The 18,066-nt window shown below is 33.9% G+C and overlaps 1 protein-coding gene across 4 annotated transcripts; it reads left to right on the forward strand.

Annotated features, from left to right (window-relative positions):
* The first annotated feature begins 843 nt into the window (after nt 1-843).
* LOC149781474 (uncharacterized) lies at nt 844-16,199 on the forward strand. 4 transcript variants are annotated; one of them, XM_089935563.1, is made up of 8 exons: nt 845-1,086; nt 1,936-2,095; nt 4,472-4,611; nt 5,269-5,454; nt 9,915-10,031; nt 12,423-12,509; nt 15,101-15,251; nt 15,840-16,199. In XM_089935563.1, the coding sequence occupies exons 1-8, from the start codon at nt 1,063-1,065 to the stop codon at nt 15,878-15,880; spliced, it is 906 nt and encodes a 301-aa protein (XP_089791689.1). In that variant the 5' UTR covers nt 845-1,062; the 3' UTR covers nt 15,881-16,199. The 4 variants fall into 4 exon arrangements, with proteins under 4 accessions (XP_089791690.1, XP_089791691.1, XP_089791689.1 ...); XM_089935562.1 differs by having other exon boundaries at nt 846-1,026; XM_089935564.1 differs by lacking the exon at nt 12,423-12,509 and having other exon boundaries at nt 844-1,026.
* Nucleotides 16,200-18,066: the final 1,867 nt, after the last annotated feature.

Here is an 18,066-nt window from a genome sequence, read left to right on the forward strand (position 1 = left end):
TGCTAATAGTTATTTCACACTATAATAAAAACTCCAGACACTAATGTCGTCTATAGCAAGCCCGTTTCCACCCATGTTCCTTCAACAACCATGCTGAATTCTAGGTACCACACATTTTCACGGGGGGCCCCCGAGTAGCCGAGTCTAAAGCGCTCAACGTTACAAATCACTGCCATCTCACATCTGTCTGCGTGGGTTCGAGTCTTAGGCTCGGTCACTGTGGGTATGTGAGAAAGCTTGCCAGTAGCTTCTCCATTTACTGGCCGACATGTACAGCCTATCTTGTGCTGAAAATTGGCAGATAAAAACCTTATAACAACATCAACAACACATTTTCACAATGACACACTCATCAGGGCACATTTAGCAAGAGGTCTGCCTATTTACTCAGGTCTCTCGTTTTTTGTTTTGGCACTTTATTTATAAAATCCCTCTAGACGTTAAACATTGATTTTCTGGCTTTTGAAATCCACACTTTCGAGCCCGAAGATTTAATATACGATACGGCACCTATCACCACTATATTTTGCACTTATCGTGCGATATAATCAGTTCCGATCCGATGCTGCCACGATGATGGAACGTGGGTGGATATCTATCGGTTGTTCACTCAGCGTTCATATAATGTTACACATCCTTTGCACGCATATTCTGACCATACAGGCACTCAATATCTCACTGCGTTTTAATCTCAATACTTATGACAGACGATCAAATCTCTTGACGAGAACACTTGACTTACATTGACCTTAATACGTTTCTTGACGTCCTAGAGAAAGTTATCACGTCATAATCTACATGAGATGTTCCGGTATCAAACACAAATCTGATACATGGGCACTTAATTTTAACGGTGCTCAATATTTATCCCAGAAGGAGGTTGAGAGTCGTCCTGCTCTACTCATCCTGTCTTTGGCCCTTTAAGTCTTTTATATGATACACATGGCAGGCACTGAGAGGAAGCTGACCTTCGCTGACATTGGAATTCACGTAGTATCACCTGTATATGACACTTTGTTGGGAAAAGTAAGTCAAATATGACACATTTAAGGTAGCTTAACAATGAACACACCGGCTATAATAAAGGTATGAACTTTACAAATTAGTATTGGAAGTGAAGTGTAACATTGTTACAAATAATTATTTTGTTTTTAGCATCTACATTTTAACCATATTTCGATTTCAGTGTTCTTCACAAGTCTTTGTAGTTCTTGAAAAAGACTGAGGCAATAAATAGAAGAATGATTCAATTAGAATTTTCGAATGCCGCAACTATTCAGTATTTTCCCATCGATATCAAGAATATGCTTTTCTTTGTCATCGAAACTATTAAATTATGGCTACAAGATTCAGTGTCAGGGTTACAGGATACAATGGAATGATTTCTGTAGCACCAAGTCTTGTAAACGGGAGATACATTATACCATGATGACATAGATTTCACATACACAAAAGTTATGCAGGACATGTATATCTTCTGTATCCGTTTAACAAACCACCTTTTTGCTCCTGCCTTCTTTTTCTGGTCACGACACTATGTTGCTCTGTTAGCAATTATGTTGCTCTGTTAAACATATATAGTTCATGAAAACCATATGAAATTGTCAGCATTCAAAGCTGATAGTTTAAGGTTCTAAATAAACAGTTGAAAATTTACATACATACATACATACATACATACATACATACATGCATGCATGCATACATACATACATAGCCATTTATTTATATATTTAAAACTTACGAACTTACTCACTTAAATATACATATAAATTTACTCAGCTACTTAATGCACGACAACGTTTTATGAGTACTTGGTCAAATACGTACCTATTTTGTTATTCTTGCTAATATTCATCGCTGCGCAGAGAGAGAGAGAGAGAGAGAGAGAGAGAGAGATTCTCACGAATAATAAATATAAATGTTTTGTTCTAGGGTCGAAGACTCGGTGACCTGAACAAGAAGGAAGTAGCATTCCTGGCCGTGTCCATTATCACTCTGATGTCTAGTTTAGGTCTGACCATAGAACGCATGGTGGAAGTGGATAAACGCTCGTCCGATTATACTTTTACAATTGTTCTTCTTGTCAATATAGGTAGGTCATCCAACTAAAAGTTTGTCAGTATATGTAAGTCATCTTACAAGGAGCTTGTCAATATAGGTAATTCGTCCAACTTGTCACAGAAGACATTCAGCTGTGCATGAGCTTGAAATGGCTATGATTTTTTCACAGAAATAGACAGATTTTAAGGAAAGAAAGAAGCGCTTTGCAATTAGCAAACAAATTGTTTTTAAATCATTCGATCGTTTGGAACTATTGATCTTAAAAACAGACGTTTCTTTTCTTTGAAACGTGAGCAACATTATAATGTAAGAATACTGGCCGTTGACTGCAGCCACTCCCCACCCCTTGCTTATCGAATTATCTTCTCACCATTTAGAACACGATTATGGAGCGCGATTTGCTTATTTTAAACAATCAGTTGTGTGGTAAAATAATGTAATATTATATGTTTGGTTCTTGGTTAAAAATGAAACACCTTAACTATATAGTTTGTTTAATTTATTTTGAATATGTGTAAATGACTCTAATGAAATATAACACTTCGATACTCATTGAAACAAAAATGTACAAATAAGCTTTCTGGAGAGCTAAAGTTTTGTCAAATAACTTGAAGACCAAGGGATTGAATTTAATTACTGGTAATCAGTCGGTGTTGCGTGACAGTTTGTTATGCCGTCACTGTGGTAGGTGTGGGGTGGGGTGTTTCCAATATTTTATTTAAATTTTTATAGAAGTTCCATCCACGCTCGATTTTGGTTAGAAATTAATTTCGTGAAATATAGATGTAAAGTTCCGAGTCCCCCGTCAGCACTGCCAACGGTTAAATGATTGTATACGCAAAAAGGTGAAATTCAACGTATAACAATTTAATGACAATTCAATAGTCAAACGATTAAAATTTCCCAAGTACTGTCCTTACGTTCGACCCTGTTATAGCCTATTGCATCGTTTGATAAGTAGTGTGAGATAGCTTTCCACCTGTCCTGTATTCTACTCATCTGTGTATTCTTCTCTCCTATTTCTCCAATTCCTTCTCCTCTTCCTGTCTACTTTCTCCAAATTCCTTCTCCTCCTCTACTTCTTTATATTCCTCCTCCTCCTTTTCCATTTTCTCCTCCTCGACTCCTCGTCCTTCTCCCCGACTCTATACCGACTAGACTTGTTGACTCCGACTGCTCTTCTAGTCTTACTTCCATCTCCCCTCTTAAAGACCAGGGACTCACTGAACCGGAAGTTATGTCCCCCAAAAAGCTTCCTGTGAAAACACAAGGACGGTACAATATTTGCCTTAGCCATTTCAACTGACACTACACTTGGCCTATCATCAGATAACGGCTATTAAATTTCTTCGGTCAGGCATTCATTCACATCAAAATACTCATACGTTCTTGTATGGTAAAACAACGTCGTATTAAAAGCACGGCATCAATTACTTCTCATACATACATCAATAAATTGCGTCACATCAGTACATATTCCTAATCCCATTATATCAGATGCATTTCTTTACATTACAACTCATACAAAGTACACAAATGTTTAAATATCCATACTCTGATATATCCATACATGCATATTAACTAATCTTGCATATCACATGAGCAAATGCACTAGTTTACTACGAAGCATCCTATTAGCGAATTAGAAAATTGATTCTGACCACAAGCTAACAATCTATACATTTCTCTACATAATACTCAAATACACCTGTATATTAAACACTACAAAGATAATCCAACGTAGTAAACGATCATATTAATTAAGTATACATGTTACACATAATTACAATTACAATGCCGTAATTTTCTGCCAAAAGCGAGCAGATAACTTACTGACCTTTACTAAGTTTGTCTTTCCTTAGAATCTACTCTCTAAGTTTTACCGCCAAATTACGAGTGGCTCTCTCTGAGTAGCCCTATATTGCTCAGCAATCTCCTTAGGCGATACTAAATTTTTGCTTGCTAGTAAAAAGTTATAATTCAGATCGAAATTATTATCACATCATCCATCTCAATTCCGATTGGATATCGCTTCGACCCGATCCAACCAAACTTAGTGAACAATGTCCTGTCCGCTGTCTGTCCACGTGAAGACAGATTTAGAACACGCCCCGTTCATCGCGGTTCCTCTGATCTTAGGACAAAACTGAAACACATAGGTAGGAAGTCGCTCGATCAAATACCTGTGCGAATCCTAGATGTCGGGTCTTCTCTCTGGTCACGGTAACCTTTCGTAACAGATTAATCCGAGCCTGCGGAGATATTATGACATCAGAACATGGCGTGTAATAATACTTTATACACGACTTATGAACTGGGGCTTAGCAAACGTGACAGTCGTCTAAGATTAAACACTTAATATTCTTAAACCTTTTTTATTATCACAACAGTTTTTGGTATATTACAGTTTTCTGTTCCTACTACATTATATATGGAGTCATCTTTGAGCGGTCGTCTGAACTAGCGATATATCTGATTGGAGTTGTCATTGTCTGGGTGTATTTGGTGCTGAATTATACCATAAGCGTCCAAGGACCGTTAAAACTGGTAAATACTGATTTACTCTCCTTCGAATGATTATAGTTTTTATACTCATCTAATATAGTGTCATCTTCAGGGTTCATTCTAAGCTTACGGCGGCGACCTTTCACATAACAATATTGGTAATATTGAATGATTATAATTTCTTGCCTACTTCTTACCCACCTTTGAAAAACTGTACAGCTTACTCTGCGTCTTGGTCTTTTAATATTTTCTTTTCTTCATAATATAGATTAAATATGAACATTGTGAATTTATGAAAGCAAGCCAATGAAGCTAAAACTCAAATTCTTTAACATGAAGAAAGAAATGAGTATGTTTGCGAATATACGTTCACAAGATGTAAATGACTTAAAGACATTAAATCAATGTTAATACTTTTAGTTCAGTCATTTCATGATTTTTTTGGCTTCAGGAGACATTCAATGTAAATTTAGAGGGAAAATATGAATAAAAATATGGGAGATGACAGACATGTACAATTTCTATGTGAAGAAAATAGAAACCCTCTTTAGTATCATTGTAAAATAAACTAGCGGAGAGAATCAAATTACAGCCATTGAATTTCTCCTTATCGCAAAACAGTAGAATTATCCACTAAGATTCGCGCATATAGTGTTAATATACCCCATCCGAAGTTACCTGAATCACTGTCATTTGCAGTCCAGGCTCATTGCAGCATGTATACTTTGCCCAGTTACTCTTGGATTGGGTTGCTTCATCGTCAAGAGTTACCATGACTCAGGAAATCTGCTCTTTAGAATCGTGGGAGCAAAACCAGACATACAAAGAATGTGCAAATTGCTGTTCCTGTTTATAGATCTATTAAAGCTAGATTTACAGATAGGGGTAAGTAACTGTAAAAAAAAAGAAACTCTATTGCTCGCACATCTTTCATATACACAAGATATATCCTGTTTTCAAGGATTGTTCATATAGTAACACGTTTAAGAAGTTCTAAGCCAGAAGGCGAATATATACTTCCCTTTTCTGGATATACAATCCAAACGTACAGGAGCTGATGAGTATATTTACTGAAGACTAAAAAGAAACAAATTATCAAAAGTTCCCTGCGACTTATATAATTTTTTTTAATTGACCTGATTGAATATGATGTTACATTTCAATTTTAAGCCTTAAGCAGGGATTTGCTACTCAAAGACTGGCAGGGACTTCCACGTGCCGACTAATCCGTAATATGCATAGTATTCTTGAACAGCAGAGAATGGAAAGAGAATGGAAAGAGGGTTTGTGTTGCCCGTATGGTCAAACAATATTTATGTAATATAAGTTTTGCCCAATTTAATACTTACTTTAAACAATCTCTACAGATATTCAGACATTCATGGGAAATTCTGCCATCGGAAAATTCAGAATCATTTGTTGAACGTCATTAAAAAAGTTTCATTTGTTTGCCTGTTATTTGTTTTGTCAGATTTTTTGGGGTAGTGGGTGTGTGGGGTGGGGTGTGGGGTAGGTGGGATAGATGGACCTAGATGACAAGGAATAAAACAAGTTAAATACATCCGTTTGTTGTAGTGTCTATTTGTATCAGTTACTGGTATATAATCTATCCGATCGTTGTAGTGTCTTTTTATAACAGTTACAGGTGTATAATCTATCCGATCATTGTAGTGTCTTTTTATAACAGTTACAGGTGTATAATCTATCCGATTGTTGTAGTGTCTTTTTGCATCAGTTATTGGTATATAATCTATCCGATTGATGTAGTGTCTTTTTATAACAGTTACAGGTGTATAATCTATCAGATTGTTGTAGTGTCTTTTTTATAACAGTTACAGGTGTATAATCTATCAGATTGTTGTAGTGTCTTTTTATAACAGTTACAGGTGTATAATCTATCAGATTGTTGTACTGTCTTTTTATAACAGTTACAGATGTATAATCTATCAGATTGTTGTAGTGTCTTTTTATAACAGTTACTGGTATATAATCTATCCGATTGTTGTAGTGTCTTTTTATAACAGTTACAGGTATATAATAAATCAGATTGTTGTACTGTCTTTTTGTATCAGTTACTGGTATATAATCTATCCGATCGTTGTAGTGTCTTTTTATAACAGTTACAGGTATATAATAAATCAGATTGTTGTACTGTCTTTTTGTATCAGTTACTGGTATATAATCTATCCGATCGTTGTAGTGTCTTTTTATAACAGTTACAGGTATATAATAAATCAGATTGTTGTACTGTCTTTTTGTATCAGTTACTGGTATATAATCTATCCGATTGTTGTAGTGTCTTTTTATAACAGTTACAGGTGTATAATCTATCCGATTGTTGTAGTGTCTTTTTGCATCAGTTATTGGTATATAATCTATCCGATTGTTGTAGTGTCTTTTTATAAGTTACAGGTGTATAATCTATCCGATTGTTGTAGTGTCTTTTTGCATCAGTTATTGGTATATAATCTATCCGATTGTTGTAGTGTCTTTTTATAAGTTACAGGTGTATAATCTATCCGATTGTTGTAGTGTCTTTTTGCATCAGTTATTGGTATATAATCTATCCGATTTTTGTATTGTCTTTTCATAACAGTTACAGGTGTATAATCTATCCGATTGTTGTAGTGTCTTTTTTATAACAGTTGCAGGTGTATAATCTATCCGATTGTTGTAGTGTCTTTTTGTAACAGTTACAGATGTATAATGTATTTGATTGTTGTGGTGTCTTTTTGTATCAGTTACACGTATATAATCTATTCGATTGTTGAAGCGCATTTTTGTATCAGTAACAGGCATATAATTTATCCGATTGTTGTAGTGTATTATCTATCCGATTGTTGTGGTGTTTTTTTATCGAGTACAGGTGTATTATCTATCCGATTGTTGAAGCGTATTTTTGTATGATTAACAGGCATATAATTTATCCGATTGTTGTAGTGTATTGTGCATTATCTATCCGATTGTTGTGGTGTCTTTATGTATCAGTTACTGGTACATGCTAGATTGTTGTAGTGTCAATTTGTATCAGTTACAGGTATATAACTTGTCAGATTGTTGTAGTGTCTTTGTATCGATTACAGGTGTATAATCTATCCGATTGTAGTGTCATTTTTTAACAGTTACTGGTACATGCTATATCAGATTGTTGTATTGACTATTTGTATCAGTTAGTGGTACATAATACATCAGATTGTTGTAGTGTCATTTTGTATCATTTACTGGTACATAATATATCAGATTGTTGTAGTGTATTTGTACCAATTACTGGAACAAAATATATCAGGTTGTTGTTGTGTCTTTTTGTATCATTTACTGGTATATAATAAATCAGAATTTTATAGTGTTTATTTGTACCAGTTACTGGTACATAATATGTCAGACTGTTGTAGTGTCTTTTTGTATCAGTTACTGATACATACTATATCAGATTGTTGTAGTGTCAATGTATATCAGTTATTTGTACAGAATAAATCAATTACTGGTACATGCTAAATCAAATTTTGTATTGTCTATTTCTACCAGTTATTGGTGCATAATAAATCAGATTGTTGTAGTGTCTTTTTGTATCAGTTACTGATACATACTAAATCAAATTTTTGTATTGTCTATTTCTGCCAGTTATTTGGTACATCATAAATCAGATTGTTGTAGTGTCTTTTGTATCAGTTACTGATACATACTAAATCAAATTTTTGTAGTGTCTATTTCTGCCAGTTATTTGGTACATCATAAATCAGATTGTTGTAGTGTCTTTTGTATCAGTTACTGATACATACTAAATCAAATTTTTGTATTGTCTATTTCTGCCAGTTATTTGGTACATCATAAATCAGATTGTTGTAGTGTCTTTTGTATCAGTTACTGATACATACTAAATCAAATTTTTGTAGTGTCTATTTCTGCCAGTTATTTGGTACATCATAAATCAGATTGTTGTAGTGTCTATTTCTGCCAGTTATTTGGTACATCATAAATCAGATTGTTGTATTGTCTATTTCTGCCAGTTATTTGGTACATCATAAATCAGATTGTTGTAGTGTCTTTTGTATCAGTTATTTGGTACATCATAAATCAGATTGTTGTAGTGTCTTTGTATCGATTACAGGTGTATAATCTATCCGATTGTAGTGTCATTTTTTAACAGTTACTGGTACATGCTATATCAGATTGTTGTATTGACTATTTGTATCAGTTAGTGGTACATAATACATCAGATTGTTGTAGTGTCATTTTGTATCATTTACTGGTACATAATATATCAGATTGTTGTAGTGTATTTGTACCAATTACTGGAACAAAATATATCAGGTTGTTGTTGTGTCTTTTTGTATCATTTACTGGTATATAATAAATCAGAATTTTGTAGTGTTTATTTGTACCAGTTACTGGTACATAATATGTCAGACTGTTGTAGTGTCTTTTTGTATCAGTTACTGATACATACTAAATCAGATTGTTGTAGTGTCAATGTATATCAGTTATTTGTACAGAATAAATCAATTACTGGTACATGCTAAATCAAATTTTGTATTGTCTATTTCTACCAGTTATTGGTGCATAATAAATCAGATTGTTGTAGTGTCTTTTTGTATCAGTTACTGATACATACTAAATCAAATTTTTGTATTGTCTATTTCTGCCAGTTATTTGGTACATCATAAATCAGATTGTTGTAGTGTCTTTTGTATCAGTTACTGATACATACTAAATCAAATTTTTGTATTGTCTATTTCTGCCAGTTATTTGGTACATCATAAATCAGATTGTTGTAGTGTCTTTTGTATCAGTTACTGATACATACTAAATCAAATTTTTGTAGTGTCTATTTCTGCCAGTTATTTGGTACATCATAAATCAGATTGTTGTAGTGTCTATTTCTGCCAGTTATTTGGTACATCATAAATCAGATTGTTGTAGTGTCTTTTGTATCAGTTATTTGGTACATCATAAATCAGATTGTTGTAGTGTCTTTTGTATCAGTTATTTGGTACATCATAAATCAGATTGTTGTAGTGTCTTTTGTATCAGTTATTTGGTACATCATAAATCAGATTGTTGTAGTGTCTTTTTCTGCCAGTTATTTGGTACATCATAAATCAGATTGTTGTAGTGTCTTTTTGTATGAGCTATTGGTATATATTAAAGAATACCATCTTTCTCTTTCAATCCATAATAAGGCAGAAATTTTAACAGGCGTCTAGGACAGAACATTTGACATTTTTTAAATTGAACTGACTTCATTATGGTTAGTAAGTGTATTTGCATTAACTCCAAAATAATATTACAGTAATACTAATGCATACTGATACAGTTATATGATTTGTTTACATTTTTACAACCAGGTGTCTCTGACTGTGCTCGTGCTCACGACTGGAAGTGGCCATTCAAACTTGCAGATTATTTTCGTCGTGGTTGGCGGAGGCCTTACACTTGCTTCATTCCTTATTGGCTACTTTGGGGTAAACTGTCAGTACTTATAGGTTACTGCATTTGTATGGGAAAATATGAACGAGTTTTGGGATGGAATACTGCACGAACTTGTGAGTGCAGTATATCCTTCTGACAAAAAGAGTTCATATTTTCCCATATAAATGCAGTAACCTTTTTATTATATGCTCATTTTTTTTATTCTACCTAAGGTTTAATTATATAAACAAAATACACTACAAGATACAACGTAAATGAATGAATGCCGTATTCCAAACTAAATACACAAGCGCAGATTTGTTATTACACAATGACATCATTATTATTGCGCACATAACTCCGCTCAGATAAATTTGAACTTAGTCGCGCGCTCGACAAAACTTTGGAAAGAAAATGGCGTGTCTAGTTAAAATTGAAATTTGCAGTCATATTGTGAATGAATGCGCTTTGCAACAACTGTTCCATTTGATCTGGAATGAATATATTTTGGTATTTTGTTTCGATTCGACCGAAGTTTGTATTTTGGACTGGATTCATCTGTGCAAATTATACATGAAATACATCAGAATGAAGTGGCGCGGGAGAAGCCTGTTTACGTCTGCAAATGTGTTTCTGTTTCTGTCATTGAATATTTGAAATCATAATGTGGGAAAGATATGAAGTCTTTCAATTGCAATTATCAAAAAGACGCTATGGAATTTAATGCTTATTTCATTTTGAGTGCAGTAAGGAGGATGCAATTGCACTGATCAAAATTATAGCACAATTTCGAAATGTGTAATCCAGATTGAAAACTGATGACATGGCTCATGTAATTCGGATTTGCAGAATTAAGAAAATACATTTTGAGGAAATTCAGAATGTAAAACTGTAAGTATATTTTATTTTGCCATTCTTATCACCAGCTAAAGAAAACAGTATATGCTTTGTCACTTGTATGTTATTTGTAAGGACCTAATCTTCCGTCATTTATATAATGTAGCTAGCCTAAATCCGACACATTTTATCAACGCGGAATGTGCCAAAACAGCTGGGGTTTTTTTGCAGTCCATGAAACATGTTTTAGTTCATTCGGAAACAAACTTAAACAACCACAACGTAAAGAGCCTCGTACGGGAATGTACATGATTTGTTTACAAATCAAAAGTGCTGGCGTTTGAGTCCATTGTTTGTTTACAAAAGAAAGTAGTTCCTCTATTCACGTGAATGCTATATGTGTATTGCCGCGCGCGTTCAGTATCGGTGAATACTGAACGATTCTGACAATGTAAAGTTAACGGGGAAAAAATGAGCATATAATAATATGGAATACTACATGTTCATATTCCACAGTGTATTTATATTACCTGAAAAGCTGTGCTTTTTATACCTACAGACTTCTCAAGACTAACGAGTAAGATAAATAAAAATACTAATGTTTAACACATATCGTGATTTTTTTCAAAAATGTTCTTTGCAGATGTTAAGAAGGTAATTAAGGAAGACGCGATTAAAGGGCGAGATAATATATACACTGGCACGACAATGCGTATTACCACTCATCCATCATTCTAGATTATCGCAAACAAACGTACCAGACAATAAGTCCTCGTAGTAAACGCTTCATTACTTTAACAAAAGATATAAATATGCCATACTTAATCTTTTCCAAGTAGTGTTTGCCTCTGCACATATTTGTGTGGATGACAATTAAAAGTACCCTAAATGATGTTAAACATGTAAAATCTTGAAGCAACACAATCAATATCATATTACCACTGTCAATAGGTAAGCAGTTTCACAAAATAATGGAAATAAAATCTGAAAGCTTCCGTTAATGAACAAGATTAATCACACGTTAAAATTCAAGACATTAACATCTCAAGGTCATATATTAATTCTATAAATAACGTGATTTTACTTTCTCGGTCGAACATTAGGCAAACATTTCTTAGATCAGAAATTTCATGTATTTGATTAGGATTAAAATTATAATAATATGATTAGTAAATTCAATGATATCGTGTGTTGTGATGGTGAATGAAGAAAATGATGTACGATCTTAATGCACATTATAACAAGATATACTACATACTGTGTTCTAACATTATCTTGATACAGGCATGAAAGTAATTCGATTCTAAGAGCGTGTTCTAGCATTATCTTGATACAAGCATGAAAGTAATTCGATTCTAAGAGCGTGTTCTGTATTATCTTAATACTGAGATGAAAGTAATTCGATTCTAACAGCGTGTTCTATATTATCTTCATACAGGCATGAGAGTAATTCGATTCTAACAGCGTGTTCTATATTATCTTCATACAGGCATGAGAGTAATTCGATTCTAACAGCGTGTTCTATATAATATTCATACAAGCATGAGAGTAATTTGATTCTAAGAGTGCCTTTCAGGTTTATTTACTGTTGAATCTTTTTGCTACAGGTACGACAGGAAAATTATTTATTGATGATAATTTCAGCTACGTTTTGGATTTCCTTACCTGCCTACTGTATATACGGTATTGTTCAGGTTCGTGTCATCCCTTTTCACCGGTCTGTTGCTTCTTCTTCTTCTTCTTCTCTCTCTCTCTCTCTCTCTCTCTCTCTCTCTCTCTCTCTCTCTCTCATCTTGTTTAAGCAAAACTAAAATTTATTTATATATTTGTTAGCTCTAGCTCTGCTATTAACTGTAAAGCGCATGTAAAAACCACTTCAGTGTTTAGTCAGCGGCGATATTTATTCCGTTGCAATTGTTACATTCGACAGCTAAAACCAGTGGATGGATTGGGACAAATTTCCAAGGATATACTGACAGAAAGCTCTTAGAGAGATGGCACTAATTATATTTTCGCCAGCCAGTTAGGTCACTACGAGTGAGACAAAATTAAGCCGTCTCGTTCCCAGAGGGCAGTCAGTAGATTGCAACAAATAAACCGTTTTATTTTCTTTTACGCATGATAAAACTCTTTGAATTAATCAATTATTGAAATTTATGTGTCATCTTGGAAGGTAAATGTTTTGGACCGATAGTATCAAGACGGTGAATCCAATATGTTTTCTTTAAAAGACTAACCATTTCAGCATTAATAATATCAATTGGCGTGAATAAAAATTCGTGCAACGTATGGAAGCAGCATTAAACTTGTGAAGAAATTTGAGATAGAAATAAAGTCCAAACAGTTTTTTTTTTAATAAGAGATAGTTTATACAAATTTGCTAGAAAATAAACGAAATGATTTTTCATTTTGGATCTATCAGAACAAATTTGATAAAAATCCAAAGAGAGTTATCCAGTCCATCAAGCGATACATAAACGAATTTAATTTGCCGTCTGAATTTTTCTGGTACATAAACAAAAGCCATACTTATTTACTTATCGAAAAACAAGTTTAATCAAAATTTAATACTGGTGACCGTTACATTGCGTCCTTTTCAGTTCGTGAATAGGGCCCTCGTCTGCCATTTAAATATCGCCACTAATCAAACTGATCTAATACGCCTATTAATCAAACTAATAAAGTACACATATTTCTTAAAGAAACTGATCAAGCACGCATATTCTTGATGAAAATGATCAAGCACGCCTATTCCTTATGAAACTGATCAATTATACCTGAGTGCTATGGTATTGCTGGTCTTAAAGTTAACCATAGGCGAATAACTAAATAAAGACAGACCTTCATGGTGTCATATATGTATATTTGTTGTTTTTTGCTCTATATTAAAATGCATTTAAATTCCAGTTTAAGTAAGATGATTGCGGGAAAAGATCGATAAAAAACAGACCCCATGTATATAACAAGTTATGCAAGGGAGTTACAATCGCGGTAACACCGAAAATATATTTTTACGATGAAAATACTTGTCCTAATGTTGGGAACTTGATGAATATGTTGCACGAAGTGTAAATCAACTTGAAAAAATTATTATTCTTCCAATGTTCTCAGTCCGCCACATGTTACCTCAACTACAGAAACTTAATTGAGAGAATTAAAGACTGCATCTGTAACCATCCGTGATGGAGGATTGGCGCAAGGATTGTCGATAGTCTGTGAGACTTGGGCCGTCAGCATGAGAATAAAAGTGCATGCCGACCAAAGACTCTCTAAATAACTCTAGGTGTTCCAACAAAATGTAATAAATTGGTTACAACAATGTTTTAAAGTCAACGATTGTTAATTCCAAACGCCACCAGAAAAACTTAACATGACTCACATTTTGAACCTCATATACTAACATAGATTGGATCTCTTGGTCCTTGACAAATACGAAGATCTTGTGATCTGACTCTTGTATAACATCAGACGATAAACCGATTAACCTATTTGCTACAGTAATATCAAATTTAAGAACATATAGATTATATTTTAGAATTTGGTGTTGCTGCCACTTTTGCAAACAATGTTATTCATGGGCGCATTTTTAAAGTAGTGTACTTGCCTGCAATTCCGAGATTTTCCCAAAATCAACTGGTAATGCAGAACTAGTAATTTATGGTCAAGTAGTGTATATTGGATAAGAACACGAAAGGTGTCGCTATGAGGAAACATACCGACAAAATCGAATACCGCGATACCAAAGAACCCGCGATATCGTATGAAGCGACTATACACTTATTCGTAATAAAACTGATCAAGGACGCATATTCTTAATGTTCCGTTGAGCGTATGAAGAATATATTGCAAAGAATTGTCGTACAAGCGTGAGAAAGAAAAATAAGAAATAGAGATATTTGTTTCCATTTGAAAAATGTCGGTAGTAGAAGTAACCGCTTGTAAACCAGCACGGTCCTTCAATGCTCGCGTTAGGGCCAGTTTTATAAAGTACGAGATTTCCATAGAGCGACAGAGAAAATATGTTTTCCAAAGTAGTTGATGTGTGATCGATGCATTTATAAACGGAAGGATCGAAACAGAAAGAATGTCAACCCTATAGCAAGGACAGTCTTTATGTAGAGAAAAAAAATAGTATAATACCAGTCATACCATGAATACCTTGCATAAACTAGCTATATAGGTTTTGTCTTTTTGTAATGTATATTTCTTTAGATGTTCATAAAATTCATGCAGGTATTTTCTTCTTTAACATATTAATATTCAGGAAAGATATTATATATTCCAGGCTGCCATTGACCTAAGAAGGCTTGAACGTGCAGATTCCCATGCCATTGTAACATTTCTCTGTTGTGCTCTCGGTATCTGTACACGAGTCCTCCTCCTCATTTGTGGGATACGAGTTGTTTTCAATTTCGGAAAGGAATTAAAGGAAAAGGGTAATCCATGCTAATAGAGCAAAACTTAATTTAATTTAAAATGTTTTATATTTCAGTGGTTTGAACATATCACAATTTTCACTTAATACTTGTTAAACATATTCGTAAAGAAAACAATTACAGTTCAGTACCATAATAACTTCAATTAATCTTTATACAAAAGATGATTTAACATTTCAGATGTGTAGTAAGTTTACACAGAGGTTCTAAGATCGTTAGGTTTACAGACAAGTGTCGCATATCGTCTGTTAACCGTTTTCGATGAACAGGAAGTCAACAATAACATACTTTAAATGTTTAGCTTGCATTAGTCACATTGATTTATAATGGCGGATCTCTTACTATATTTATTAAATCAAATGTGTAAGCTGTGATCAATGACAAGGTAACGTAGCTGTGATCAATGATATTGACAAGGTTTCTTTGTAACGTAGCTGTGATCAATGGCAAGGTTTCTTTGTAACGTAGCTGTGATCAATGACAAGTTTCTTTGTAACGTAGCTGTGATCAATGACAAGGTAACGTAGCTGTGATCAATTATATTGACACGGTTTCTTTGTAACGAAGGACGTTTCCTTTTCTATACAGTGTATGGCGCAAGACAGGTTCAGCGAGATGTACCCACATAGCTGGATATAAGAGAAGATGAATACTTCACTGTTATGTGTACACATTTGTGCAAATGGATTACTTACCTAACAATAGAAATACAAATAGACTCGTTATTATTTGTAATTGTAAAACAATGTAATGATTAAGGAATAGATAATTGAAATCAATCTCCATATTACTTGAATATCAGCATGAATATGTCACAGATCGAGGACGAGGTTCAACCGATGATTTTTTTATCTTCACAAACTAACATGTCATTTTCTCAATCAGAAATAGTGTTGCTCTTTATGAAAATATTTTACTTGAAGAAAAATAAATACCTAATTAAACAAACTTTTCTGATTATTTATATTTAGTGACGAGAGCATGTCGAATATTCCAGGCCAAGAATTCCTTTCATGATCCCAATGAAACGCTGTTGTTGGAACCTGTTAGAAAAACGTAAATATCATTTTCTCTCCTAATGCCCATGCATGTCAGCTTTGAGAAGAAAAAAAATCCATAAATCTAGGACTAGGTCACCATTATTATTTACACCAGTTCCAGTTGTGAACCAAAACACCAATATCGTTCTCAACCCATTTATAGTATAAAGTTTTAGACATTTATACTAATTACATGCATTAGAGATACACGTCTAAGCTATGGAATAATCAGCTGGTGTTTGGATTCGTCAAGTGTCACCATAACAATGGTAATTAGTACTATTGATAAGGTAGTTTCAACATGACATTCGCAAATCTTGCGATGATGATTACCAAGCATTTTAAATGTCAGATCATCACCACTTAATCTGTGAGACACCTTCATAAACCAGTCACCACTTAATCCATGCGACGCCTTCATAAACCAGTCACCACTTAATCCATGCGACACCTTCATAAACCAGTCACCACTTAATCCATGCGACGCCTTCATAAACCAGTCACCACTTAATCCATGCGACGCCTTCATAAACCAGTCACCACTTAATCCATGCGACACCTTCATAAACCAGTCACCACTTAATCCATGCGACGCCTTCATAAACCAGTCACCACTTAATCCATGCGACGCCTTCATAAACCAGTCACCACTTAATCCATGCGACACCTTCATACACCAGTGCCAGAGAAGAACGTGTATCAGCTGTAATAAAATTTAAATGTTACGGAGAAAAAATTTTACTAAATTATACCCATGCAAATACCTCGATTAAATTATGTTGTTTTTTTTCTTCATCATTATCGCTTTTCAATATTATAGTACCCAACGAAGTGACTAGAAATTGGTTTGAAATAAGACAAAAAATGTAATAAGTAAATAAATGAGTTTCTGTGAAATATGAACTCAGTTAATAAATATCAAAACGTCATCTCATCAAACTTAAACGTTAAATTTGTTTCTTGTATCGTAGACCTTGTGATTAGAATTTTCCCGTAGTATTCTATTCAGTATATGTGTCTCCATTTTAAAGTTTGCATTTGATCCTCTTCCTTCTGACAGGTCATAACGACAACTACATGACTTTTACATGGATCAGTCACAAATATTTAAGAGAGTTTTTAATATACGGAGATAATGAACCATATTGATTTTTAAAAGAGTACAAGCTTTTACTTGTAAATAAATAAATAAACAAATAAATAAATAAATAAATAAATAAATAAATCGATACATTTAAACAGATCGAAAAGTAAATATAATAAATTGTATATATTACGCTAAAAACTGCACGACTAGTCAGACTCTAGTATACCATTTCGTAAAATTAAAATTACTCAACCAGTCAAACTTCAGTTTCTTATTTCGCAAAATTTAAATTACAAGACAAGTCAGATTCTGCGTCTAAATATAGAACAAAAAATAATAATTTCAGCCTGGCACAAAATTATAAATAATTGAATTCAACGGATTCAGAGAAATGATATAAATATTTTACAAGTTTAACATTAAATAATTCCATTCGTTATGGATCGACTGAGTTTTCAGCAATCTGTTGGAAGTAAATGGCCACAAGATACTGTGATACCCCCCCACCTCCATGATTTAAAATCACCCATTAGAAGTTAAAACAATGTAATTACATAGTCATACCAGCATACCAGTCATACCAGCACTCAAGCACAAAGGAAGCGCAAGACATGATTTACAAGCTAATCTTCAGAATTTATTTCACCTTGCTTCTACAATATGTTCCAACGGCTTTTATTAAAGTTCA

Source organism: Sinohyriopsis cumingii, chromosome 15 (genome assembly GCF_028554795.1).
Source record: "Sinohyriopsis cumingii isolate HCF-2022 chromosome 15, ASM2855479v2, whole genome shotgun sequence".
In the NCBI taxonomy this organism is placed as follows: Eukaryota; Metazoa; Mollusca; class Bivalvia; order Unionida; family Unionidae; genus Sinohyriopsis; species Sinohyriopsis cumingii.